At 34.0% G+C, this 13,066-nt stretch overlaps 1 protein-coding gene and 1 long non-coding RNA gene across 2 annotated transcripts; one reads left to right on the forward strand and one right to left on the reverse strand.

Moving 5' to 3' along the window:
* Positions 1-1,059: 1,059 nt before the first annotated feature.
* LOC104210890 (uncharacterized) lies at positions 1,060-4,342 on the forward strand. Its single transcript, XR_706992.2, has 3 exons — positions 1,060-1,215; positions 2,350-2,497; positions 4,257-4,342. It is a non-coding gene; the product is annotated as an uncharacterized lncRNA (long non-coding RNA).
* A 1,904-nt stretch (positions 4,343-6,246) lies between these two features.
* LOC104210897 (intracellular protein transport protein uso1-like) lies at positions 6,247-10,632 on the reverse strand. The gene is made up of 5 exons (XM_009759862.2): positions 9,929-10,632; positions 8,222-8,440; positions 7,267-7,359; positions 6,970-7,074; positions 6,247-6,793 (listed from the first exon to the last, which is right to left on the reverse strand). Exons 1-5 carry the CDS (start codon positions 10,472-10,474, stop codon positions 6,575-6,577), a joined length of 1,182 nt encoding a protein of 393 aa, XP_009758164.1. The 5' UTR covers positions 10,475-10,632; the 3' UTR covers positions 6,247-6,574.
* Between the last annotated feature and the right edge of the window lie 2,434 nt (positions 10,633-13,066).

Below are 13,066 nucleotides of genomic sequence, written 5' to 3' on the forward strand. Positions count from 1 at the left end.
GATGGATCTATGCATGTCAACAAGATCCATACAAGTGAGAATCCTTCAGATATGCTGACCAAGGTGGTACCGAGAGACAAGTTCGAGCTATGCAAAGAACTTGTCAGCATGCACTCAAACTAGAAACCTTGATTTTACCTCCTTCAGGTGAATGAGACTGGAGAGGGAGATTGTGGGGTCCATCCTATTTGTAATAGGCATGTGCCTATGATTACTTTGGCCCCAAGTTTTGAAATGAATAGATGAGAATTGAAGCTTCTCCTGTAGCATTCTTGGAGGCTACGTATTTTCTGCTATAAAAGAAGAGCTTTTTCACTTCTTTCAATACACCAACAAAGAGAGAAAGAAAGAGTGAGGCATCACAGACAGAGTATAAAAAAAATAGTATGTGAGAAAAATAGAGAGTGTGAACGATATTATAGTGAGGTGGAATATCGAAATATAGTTATTTCTTTTGAGTGTTGTACTGGTCTTTGGAGTATTTTTCTTGGGCCTACAAAATATAAAATTTCTTGCTATAGTGATATCAGTTGCTTCTCTCGGGGTCGTAATTTTTTCCTTATTCAGAAGGGTTTTTCACGTAAAAATTTTGGTGTCGTTGTCACTCTTTTATTCTTGTTGATTACCGTATCTCAGTGCTATATTATTATTCTGCTTTTATTACCGTGAATATTATTACCGGTAGGGATTTATTCCCAACAATTATATCATTTCAATTTTGTCGGATGTTTTTGAAGAAACAATTAATTAGATAATGTTATTGTTATACACCTTAAATTAATCTCACCATAATAATATACTGTACATCATAGATGTTGCGATAATTTATACTTTGTTATGGTTGGATGAACATTGTTTTTTGACACTGACAGTATCTCTACCCATTGTATTTGGCTTTTAAATTTATTTATTTTTTGGCTAAAAAAAAGAGAAAATTAACATCTGTCATATAAGCTAAATTGGCTATTAAAGCAAGAAGCAATTAATGCAATACCCAAATTAATTAGAGTAGAAAAACATTGAATGTTTTTCCTCTTTTGAAATGGTTGATTTCTGAAAAACATAACGCACAAAAAAGAAAATTTTCTTTTCATAGACAAGTCTTAGGTTTTCTCGGATTCTTACAACTTTTTCACAGACAGCCTCCAACTTAATTTCTTCGTTTATTCTACTTGACACCATTGAAGCAAAGCAACAAACACACAAGAAAAAATGGTAAAAACATCTTTCTCTTTTTTTTCTTTTTTTTTTCTCTTCCTTTTCTCCTTCTTTATGTTGATGTCCTCTTTGATTCAAGCATATAGATTTGTATGTATATCCATTCCAGTCATGCTTGTTCTTTCTCGAAAGTATTTTGAAAATTATTTAATGCATTTTTCTCTTGAATTTCATTTTTGGGAGAGATAGTTTGATTGAAATCATAGATTACTGCAAAGTTTGGTGCTTGGAATAATTTTTTCCATGGGAACTTTTGTTTGATTCTTTTCTCCCTTTTTTTTTTGTAATTGTTTATCGTACTAATTACGTCTCAATTCCAAATTAGTTGGATTTAGTTAGTTTTGTATGAATCATTTGTGTTATTTAAAGGGTTCATCATGATTTGACCGTTGGCCGTCTAACTATTTGAAAAATAGTAAGTACTCGATGAAATAATGGAGACGTCATCACCCCGACACCACTTTTATAAAAATAAATTCTTGAAAACACCCCCCAAACACCGCCCTAATAAGAAAACCAATAAGAGCCACGGACTTGTATTATTCTCATTTCTTTTTACTTCCTTTTTTTTAATCTATTCTTGTTGTTAACAAAATTAAATGATGATTATTCTTATCACTAACTTAATTGCTTTGTTTGTTCTTGTTAAAAAGAAATAAACCTACTTGATTTAGCCTTATACTATTTGTATTTTGTTTTTTGTCATAGATGCATTTATGTTTCTATACACATACTGGAGGTGGATATTTTTTCTTTAAAAACACGGCAAAAAAGGTGAAACATTTTGCAATTTATCGTAAAAAAATACAATCAAACCTCTCTATAACAGTCTCGTTTGTTCTGAAATTTTTTGGCTGCTATAATGGAGTGCTGCTATAGAGGACACATATTATAATATAATCTTATATCTGGTTCCAAGAATAACTCGGCTTTTATAATGAATGACTATTATATGGGATGCTGTTATAGAGAGGTCTGACTGTAGAATAAAATTAATATTCGATTTTGGGTAATATAATTTACTTTTCTTTTGGCTTCTTTTTCCTTTTGTTGTTTTTAAAGAAATTGATAATAATGATAGTGATTTCTTTTTCTTTTTTTTTTTTTTTTTTTTTTTTGGAAATTTGCCAGACTACATCAAAAAGAGTTGCAGAGAGGAAAATAGCTAAGTTTGAGAAGAACATCACAAGAAGAGGATTGAATCCTCTAACAGGAAAGAACAAAATGGAACCAGCTCACATTGTTCTTGCTCTCTTTGCTGTTTTGGTCATTGGATCTTGTAAGCTTCCCTATTCCTATTTAATCTTTTTTTTTCCTTGAATATAATAAGCTTGTTAACCAATATTTTTTTAAAAAAATATAAGTTTTATATATAGCCCAAAGACGAAATCAAGATTTTAAATCAGTTGGTGTGGAATAATATCACTATATCTTCTATGCAGTGGCGGAGCTAGAATTTTTGTCAAGAAAATTCGAGAAATGAAAAAGTAAACGCCTGAACATGCCATGGGGATTCATCATCTACTATTTATGCATAAAAAATAATTATGGTCTTACACATATTGTAATTTTTCAGCAAAGAGGGATCAAGTTAACTCTCTTCCGTCACCTTAGCTCCGCCTTGCTTCTATGATGATACAACAACAACAACAACAACAACAACAACAACAACCCAGTGTAATCCCACAAGTGGGGTCTGGAGAGGGTAATATGTACGCAGACCTTACCTCTACCCCGAGGGGCAGAGAGGCTGTTTCCAGTAGACCCTCGGCTCAAGAAGACAACAAGAGATACTATATTAGTACTATCAATAGACTCATAATAAAATAACATAAAATACCATAAAATCCATAACATAACATAAATACCATAAAATAACAAAATAACAACAATATAAGAGATATAGGAAATACGAGAAAGATGTAAGGTATACTAATAAACAGCAGATAAAGCCCATCATCAGTAGCTGATCAATAGCATCCTAAGACTAATTCCTAACTGGCTAGTCTCACTCTGGCTAGTCCCCTAACCTACAACCTTAATGTTCGATCTCCATAATTCCCTGTTTAGGGCCATGTCCTCAGTAACCCTAAGTCGCGCCATATCCTGTCTGATCACCTCTCCCAATACTTCTTAGGTCTCCCTCTACCTCTCCTCGTACCCACCACAGCCAGTCGCCCACACCTCCTCATCGGTGCATCAGTGTTCCTCCTCTGAATGTGCCCGAACCATCTGAGTCTTGCTTCCCGCATCTTGTCCTCCATGGGGGCCACACCCACCTTCTCTCGAATATCTTCATTTCTAATCTTATCCTTCCTTGTATGCCCGCACATCCACCTTAACATCCTCATCTCTTCAACTTTCATCCTCTAGATGTGTGAGATCTTCACCGGCCAACACTCGGTCCCATACAACATAGCAGGTCTAACCACTGCCCTATAAAATTTACCTTTCAGTAACTGTGGCACTTTCTTGTCACACAGGACTCCCGTCGCTAACCTCCATTTCATCCACCCCACCCCTATACGGTGTGTGATATCCTCGTCGATCTTCCCAGTTGCTTCTATGATGATGAATTTTTAAATGTTAGTAGTATATACGTACTTCTTCAATTATGCATGTGTACAAAGTTAAAGTCGAAGGCAGTGGATATACACTCGCTGCCCATGGCAGAGCCAAAACTATACTATTTTAGTTAGATTAAAAATTGATTTTATGTGTATATATATATGATATATTGACCCCTTTCATTTAGTTTTTTGTGTTAACTTTTGTTTATATATTGATATTCCTTTAGTAAAATTTCTAACTTCGACACTACGCGCTACAATAAATAATGTACACTATAATTTCAGTCATAGAAAGAATTGATACTTATAGTTGACAAACCTCAAGCAGAACCAGTCAATAGACGATGTAGATTTTGTTTAAAAGCTGGAAGTGCCTCTTTATTTTAGTATAATGTAAATTTATTTATTTATTGCCTTTTTCAAAATGATGCAATAAATCTTTGTTTTTTTTTCTTTTTGGATATGCAGTTGTTTTCCAGGTTGTGAAGATGGCAATTAATGGTGGGACGCTATGAATATGGAAACTCTTAATTTCTCCAGAAGAATGAAACTTTAAGCACAGGAGAAATCTTTTTAAAATAAATAGTTAAATTTAACCAAACTATAAATAAGTTTGTGACAAAAATTCTCTTTTACTTGGTTACTACTCTATGAATTTCTTTTCCTTCTCTCTAAAATAGCATCTATTTTCTGTACCTTTGATAGAGTAAAAATCATTCTTCAGAATATAATAAATTACTATCGATAATGCCCGACCAAAGATATTTTAACCATTTGAATTTGGACCTCAGTAACAATTTAAAAAGGGGGGAAATTAAAAAATAGCCAGATTTATAACTTGTCGTTCAAATAGCGCAATTTCAAAAGTAATCGAAATTTAGCCATTTTTCATGTAAAGATAAATTTGAGCGAAAATACTGTTCAAAACCCGGAAAATACGCCAGTATATTATGCTGGAGTTCCAGCATAAGTATACTTGAACTCCAACATATTATACTGGAGTTCCAAGATAAGTATGCTGGAACTCCAGCATAATATGATGGAGTACCAACATAAGTACACTAGAACTCCAGCATAATATACTGGAGTTTGGAGCACCGGTGCTCCAGTATATTATACTGGAGCCAGCAAAGTATACCGGTCCAGCATAATATGCTGGAGTTTATACACAGGTGCACCGAACTCCAGTATATTATACTGGACCGGTCTCTGCTTCAGCAAAATAGTGGCTATTTTTCATTGACTTGGTAAACGCTGGCTATTTTCGAATGGCCAGTCCGAAAACTGGCTATACCATGCTTTTTTTACTTTAAAAAGTACAATCGCTCACACACACACATAAATAATAAACTATTTCAAACCTCCAGACGTGCCTGTTACTCTTGTTGACGAACAAAAAATATATTAGGCTATCAAGTTTAAAATGCTCGGTATTTTCACTAATCTCAAGAAAAGAAATTTTCATTTACATCATTGGGAAAAATTTAAAGTAAGGTCATATATCTTACTCCCTCCTCATAATAAGTGACATTTTGCGTTTTTTATTTTAATCCAAAATGTGTCCTTGTACATACTTAAGGGGTTGCTCTGATGGTAAGCAACCCTCACTTCCAACCGAGAGGTTGTGAGTTCAAGTCTCCCCAAGAGCAAAGTGGGAAGTTCTTGGAGGGAAGGATGCCGGGTTTCTATTTGGAAACAGTCTCTCTACCCTAGGAGGGTAGGGAAATTTGCCCTTATTTACATATCCTAATACATCCGGTTAACAATATACAAATTTTAATTAGTGGTAGTTTAGTCAAAAAACTTTTGTTCTTGGAGTGGGTATTTTTTTAAGGGGCTTGCCAAAAGCCAAAAAATCACTTGTTGTAGACCAGATGGAGTATCGTTATAGGAAGAAAGGAAAAAAAAGGCTGAATTCAAAGCAGATCCTGTCTGACCTATTGAATTCAGAAGCACAGGTAAATGCTTTTATCTGTTAGGTTAGTTGCCATCAATTATTTACTCATAGATGCAATATATTTAGAGAAAATATTGCATGGTCCAAAGTCCAAACAACTGCTTTCCAGGTTTTGAATCCATAGATCATCTGGAGACAACAACAAGGCAGTCCGATACACTAAGCTCCCGTTATGCGCGAAGTCTGGTAAAGGGCCAGACCACAAGGGTTTATTATACACAGCCTTAGCCTACATTTCTGCAAGAGGCTATTTCCATGACTTGAACCCGTGACCTCCTGATGACATGGAAACAACTTTACCAGTTACACCAAGGCTCCCTGAAAATGGTTAGAATATTTAAAATCACGACGTTCTGTGTCATGGAATAGCTCCTCCCAGATATAGCGGTGAGGAATCACTGATATGATATTCTTACTCAGATTTAGTGAAATGCAATCTTGAAACTGCATCCTTAGCGCGCCATGATTATTCCATGAGCTTGATCTTTCTTGAAATACATGTGCATTATATGATATTATCATCTTATTAACGAATCACGAGTTCATCACAAGGGTTTGTAAAACATAACCATGACTATTCAGATTCAATGGACTATTAGAATTAGGCCAGCATATCTTATAAGATACCAACAAAATGTATACTGAACCAGATACTTGGTCTACATTTCAAAGAACGTTGAAAAGCAGATTGATTTCGATAGTATATTGAAAAGAAGAGAAGGGAATAGGAATTTGACATTACGCATTCACCATGGATGTTGTTCTCAGCTGAGCTATTGGACTTAAGGCTTTATTGCCCTCAACAAGCATCTTCGGGATTGAGGACAATTCAGAAAAACCTGCTTTGGACCTGCTTTCCATATGTGCATTTGCTTTCATCAGATCTGCGAGCTGCACGGGTTGTTTTGTTGCTTGTGTTGGACTGTTGGCGACAGTCTGAACTTTTCGACAACTTCCTTGCACAAGAACTGTAGCTGGTCTCATGATACACTTGAATATTGTTTTTTACCAGATCTTTAGCATCAGGAGAATTGAAGTTCTCAAATTCCTAAAAAATAACATGTTAGTCACTGAAACACGAGTTGCTTTATTTATAAGAGCATAACACTATGTATCAAGAAGATATTTCAAAGCAATAGCAAATTCAAGAATGCCCCCACCTGAAGGGGTTATCACTGACAACTTTATAACTTTACAAAACAAATGCTCCAATGAGACGCTCACCTTGGACTTTGTCTTGGCATAGTAAGGTGTTAAGCAGGGGTTTACATCCTTGAGAAACATGTCATCTGGACTGCCGGGAATTGTTTGATCCTCAGAGCTGAATTCCTAAAAGAAACGAGGAAACCTAATTAAGCGAATGTCCAACATGCACATTCATGCCAAATACCTTTTGAAAGGATAATAACTTTGAGTAGAATAATTGCATAAAAGGATATTATCTAAGCTATATAGGTATTTTGTTCAGAACAAGCTTCGTGTTGCATTTGAAAATTTTGCACATTATTTAGATGTTTTTACCAGAGAATTAGCTGCTTCTTCTTCTTGATCATATCCTGGAAGGCTACCAAGAGAATCATAGCTCCCTCTTATAGCATATTTATCTGCTTTTACCTGTGAAAATTATAGTATCAGCCACTTTCTCTAACAATCTAATACTGATATTATAATAAAAACGAAGATATTTGTATTACTACATCCAAAGCACATCGGGGCCGAACCAACATAATTTTCAAAATTGTGGTTGCAACTGAGTAGCGTAATTAAAAGAAACAATAGATTGTTTTGCGTCTATCAGAAGGTAAACTTCACAACAAACCATATTACTTGATGACATGAGAAACGAAAAAGGTAAGCTAATGGCGCTCTTTTCCTTTGTTTTTTTCATCTTACGGAGTGGATTAGCAAACATATAGCTCCCTCCAAATCATTTATAAGAAACATAGAATATAGTTTGAGTTTCAACAGGCAAAAGGGAAAATATTGAAAGCATATATCAACTAGGTTCTTCCATATTTTCATCTTGGTCAGTATTTTAACAGTACGAAGTTTCTGATGGAGCAAGCAGCAACCAAGAACGACACTGACTTTTTCATGTCATGGAGCCTTTGTGGTTCATCAGTGAGGTAGAAAATCATATTCTTTTCTATAATATACTTATAGGGCATATTTAAGAGTTCATGAGCGTTCGAACAGGAGATTTTCTTTGCAGTAGATATTCTGAATCTTTGAAGCACATCCACAAACTCAAGTTTGGTCCAATTGCATTTCATGTTGAGGATTAATAAGGCTAGTGATATCAACATAAATCTTGACTGAGTTTAACTAGTTTTTGTTTATTATAAGTAATGATGCAACTTTTCAGAATATACGATACATTGGAATTTTGTGGTTTAGAGAATAGAAAGATCCCAACAAACAGTCCTAAACGATTCATGTGAAGCTGATGGCAAGCGACAATGACTTATATTGTTACCTCAGCAAGATCTTCGGCTAGGCATTGTAGTTGGCCTGTAAGAGAAGTGACCTGCCTTTGAAGATTTGGTATAAGCTGCTTTGCCTGTATGAGTTCTGAACCCTGCTTCTCCAAAAGATCCTGAAGTTGAGAATTCATAACATCTGGGAACAGCACAGCACTTTTCAATGACTTTATCTCTTCTCTTTGCTTTAAGCACAAATCCTTAAGCTTCTCAACCTATCAGTATTATGAGCAAATCAGAAAATTAAGCAAAGAGTTAACAAAAGCTCAAAGCTTCAATTACTTCATGCTGCAAACTGCGGGGAGGAAAAATGGGAGACAACTTTGGATTATTCTTTTAGTGTTCAAGGTCCAACACCAATCTCATAACAAGGAAATTCATCAAAGAAGAAGAATAAACATCATATAACCAACTTATTGATGGACAGCCAATGCGCCATAAAAAATAATAACATCATTACCCACATTTGCAACAACAAATGTGGCATCTCGAACAAGTTAATTACATCATTCTTTCCGATTATCAACCACCAACACCAGACACATTTTACAACAACAATTGCGCCATCTTCAACAAGAAGTTTCTGTGCAAATTTACACCTCCGCTATCCTTGAAAATCCACATATCAAAAGATAAACTTTTTGAATAAAATAGACAAAAATTTTGGCACCTTGCTCTAAAATGTACTCCCAAAAAATTATAAAAAACCAACAACTTTTGAACAAATTAAAGAACAAGCTGTTGGTCACAACACATTCCATTCAAAGTTAGCCTCCAATTATTAAGATACACAGAAAACTTCCCTTACAAAAATTTATGCTACAGAAGAAAAAAAGGTTCAAATTTAAGAACTATGATAGAATGCAAGATTAAACTATATGATATACAAATAAAGCACCTCTCTGCTTTTCTCTTCAAGCATCAACTTAAGTAACATACACGTATATTCAGTTAGTAACCAGGAATAATTCCAACTCATTGATAATCAACCAATGTGCCATCAAAAGTAATATCATCCCACATTTTGCAACAATAAAGATGCTATCTTTCTCCTTTCCATTGGTCCTTGATCCGAGGGTCTATCAGATATAGCCTCTCTACCTTCACAAGGTCCAGGTAAGGTCTATGTACACATGGGCGAAGCTACATAGCCCTAAAGGCGGTCAACTGACCACCCTTCGTCGAAAAATTACACTATATATAGGTAAAATATTGAACACCCTTTATCGGAGTTTTTTTTTTTTACTTCATTCAATTTTGAACACCCAAAATGAAATTCTTGGCTTCGCCACTATGTACACACTACCCTCCCTAGACCCTACTTGTGGGATTACACTAGGTTTGTTGTTGTTTAAAAATACCATCTTGCACAAGATAATTCCAGCATTTTAAGAATATAAACCTCCAACACCAAACAATTGATTACCACTTTCACAATACGAATACTTCTAAAAGGGGTATTTTATGATTTCAAATTACACCTCCAATATTCTGAAAATCCACAATTGGAAAACTAATCTCTTTGATAGAAATAAGCAAAAAGTTAGCATCTTGCCCTAAAATTTACCAAAAATAATTCAAAAAGACACAGCTTTTTAACAATCCCAAGCTGTTAATAAAACTTTTTAAATCAAAGTTAGCCTCCAAAAATTAAGATAATGTAACGGTAGGCAGCAAATCAGATATACAAATTGAGTAAGTACCTCTCGGTTTCTCTCCTCAAGCAACAACTTAAGCTCAAGAATCTGATCCTCTTGCTCCTTATTCATACTCAACAGCTCCCTCTCACTTCTAAGCACCATTCCCAATGTTCTCGTATTCCCTTTGACTTCAGTCAATGCTTTCTTCTCCTCTTTCTTCACACCAGTAGAACTAGAAGAAGAACCTTTAAACAACTTCTTATGCAAAGCACTCAAACCACTGCCTCTTTTCGCCGTTTTCTTCAAATCTTCAGCTATAAAATCCACTGGTATAACCAATTTCAAATCACCCTTTTTCTGCTTAATCAATTTAGAAGAGGCAGATTTGTTTTCAACGAATTTCTTGACCATGGAGCTGAAATTGGAATGGTGGGTAGTAGTTGGTGTAACACCATTTGAAGCGTTCTTGATTTTGATTAGAGCGTTGTTGTTGTTGTGGATTCTTGGTGTGAGTTCTGTAGAGGAAGAAGGGTCGGATTTAGTGGAAGATCGTTGTGAATCAAAACCAGTTTTATTAGCATACCGAGACGATGGTCTGATAGAAGACATTGTTGGGTTTTTTTGGAGAGACAATGTTTGAATTTTAGGACAGAGAGTGTGTGTCTGTGTGAGAGAGAGAGAGAGAGTGATGAAGAAGAAGATGATTAGAGAGAGAGTTTGGCGCTGCCTTGAATTCAAATTTTTGGGCACAGAGTATTTTGCCCTTTTGTCTACTTGGCTTACAAGAGCGTTTACACTTGAGATTTCACATGATGCTAATTAATTACAATTACGTTTTGGGATTAATACATACTAACCCCTTAAACTTTCACCAAATTTAGGAAAAATAATACTCTCTACGTTTCAATTTATGTGAACTCATTTAACTGGGCACGGAGTTTAAGAAAAGAGAGAAGACTTTTGACCTTGTAGTCTAAAATGAGTCACATATGTTATGTGTGTCTATAAATCTTTGTGTAAAGGTAAATTGTTTCTAAATAAGGAAAGGGGTCATTCTTTTTGGTACGGACTAAAAAGGAAATAGGTTCACATAAATTGAAATAGAGGGAATATTATATAGTCGCTCTCTATACATAGATTATACATTAATTATCCATATTTTATACGTATATTATACATGAATATATATATCTGTCGGCTATTTTTAGTTTAAGAAATTAGGCTAGCTGCTATTTGAGTTAATTTTTCTATATTTTTTTGTATATAAATATATTTTGTATGTTATATACAAAAATTATATAAATTTTATATACTTTTCGGCTATCGAATATAAATAGTTTCTGATGCAGATTAAAAATAATAATACCCACTAAATTTATCCCTTACAATGTTATCTTTATGGGAAATGGAGTTTTATTATCCCGTCCTTGTTCGAAATGCAACATTAACCCCGTCACACGAAAAAAAAATCACTATAAACTAGAAACACGTGTCTTGTACAATATTCGTCTAAGCACCCTCAATTACACCAAAAGGTAGTAATAATAATTAATAATTGAGGCATGTCGAAGAGAAGTATGTACTCCCTCCGTTCACTTTTACTTGACAGGTATTCTAAAAATAAATTTTTATTTTTACTTGTCATTTTTATGCATATCAAGAGAAGACAATTTTTTTTCCTATTATACCCACAATATTTATTAATCATTTCAAATCATTTTCTCAAATCCAATAAAATATGTATCAATTAATATAGGTATCATGATAAATTACGCACTTTATTTATTATTTCTTAAGAGGCATAAAAAGTCAAAATGTGTCAAGTAAAAGTAAACGGATGGAGTATACGTTACTACTAACAATACGTTTACGAACGAGCATAAGACTTCTCTTGTTGAAGAAATTCAGGCTAATAAGTAGTGGCGAAGCAAGAAATTTTTCTAAAAGTATTCAAACTTAAAAGAAGTGGAAAAAAAATTCCGACAAAGGGTTTTCAATACATGTTATATACCTCTAAAACCTAATATTTTATCTATATATATAGTGTAATATTTCGATGAACAATAGTCAATTGACCACCACGCATGTAGCTTCACCCATCCTAATAAGCTACGTGATGTCTATCTTGGCATTTTCTCAACTTTTTATGATAAGTTGTAAATTACATGATACATCCTTAATCTATCTTAAGTGAAATTAGTTTTCGTTCCTTTTTTTCTTTATGAATATTTTTCATTTTGAATGAGTAAAGTTCATAATTAACTGACAAACAATAATTTCCTATTTTAATTAAGATTTAATAGCTTTGAGTATGGAGAGTTGTGATGCTTTTTTTGAAGAAAATATTCATATTAATTACCATCTGCATGACAAATTTATCCTTTTTTATCTCGGCTAAAAATAAGACCATATCATAAATTCATTTTTTTTCTTTTCATGACCATACGAAAGTTTATTAGTATTGAAAGATAAAGATAAATATTTTCTTAATCTCCTCAAAGTGTATCTAACAATAACTTACAATACCTCTATTTTATAAGAAATATGCTTGTTTTGAAATTGCAGAAAGAATACCTTAATTCCACAATGGAGGTATCTTAATTCTACAAAAACACAATAATATTAGCCTCTTTCAAAACATAAAACAAAAAAGAACCAAAAAAGGAGAGAAAAATATTAAGGTATTAATATATAAGATACTTCAATTAACAAAATAAAGCACTTGAACTACAAACGATAAAATCTGAACTAAGACCAAAAGAAAACCAGTTCCTAATATCTCAATAGCACCTTTGTCTAAAGCTTCAACGGAAACTTCATATCCTAAATAGAGGAACGATTTGATTAGAAAGTCATTCAAAACTTGATAAAAAAATCGGAGTTTATTGAAGAAACTATAGAGTCGATTACTCATAGTACTAGCGTGAAAGGCTCGTTGGAATTGATTCGTTACGGAATTAACATTATACGCAACATAAACACATGAAGTAATAAACATAATATGTTATTAGTTTGGTAATGGTTGGAGCAGCAAACTCGGATTCGGCAAAAATTCTCAATTTTTATAGTACGAAGGGGGAATTGACCCAAAAACTGGATGGGAAGCATGCTAACTTGAGCAACATCTTTTGCAGTTAACACCTTGTCAAAACCAGAGACATCAAAGCACACTTAATCTCTCCTTTATATTTTGTATAAGCA

This window comes from Nicotiana sylvestris, chromosome 5, assembly GCF_000393655.2.
Source record: "Nicotiana sylvestris chromosome 5, ASM39365v2, whole genome shotgun sequence".
Taxonomy (NCBI): Eukaryota; Viridiplantae; Streptophyta; class Magnoliopsida; order Solanales; family Solanaceae; genus Nicotiana; species Nicotiana sylvestris.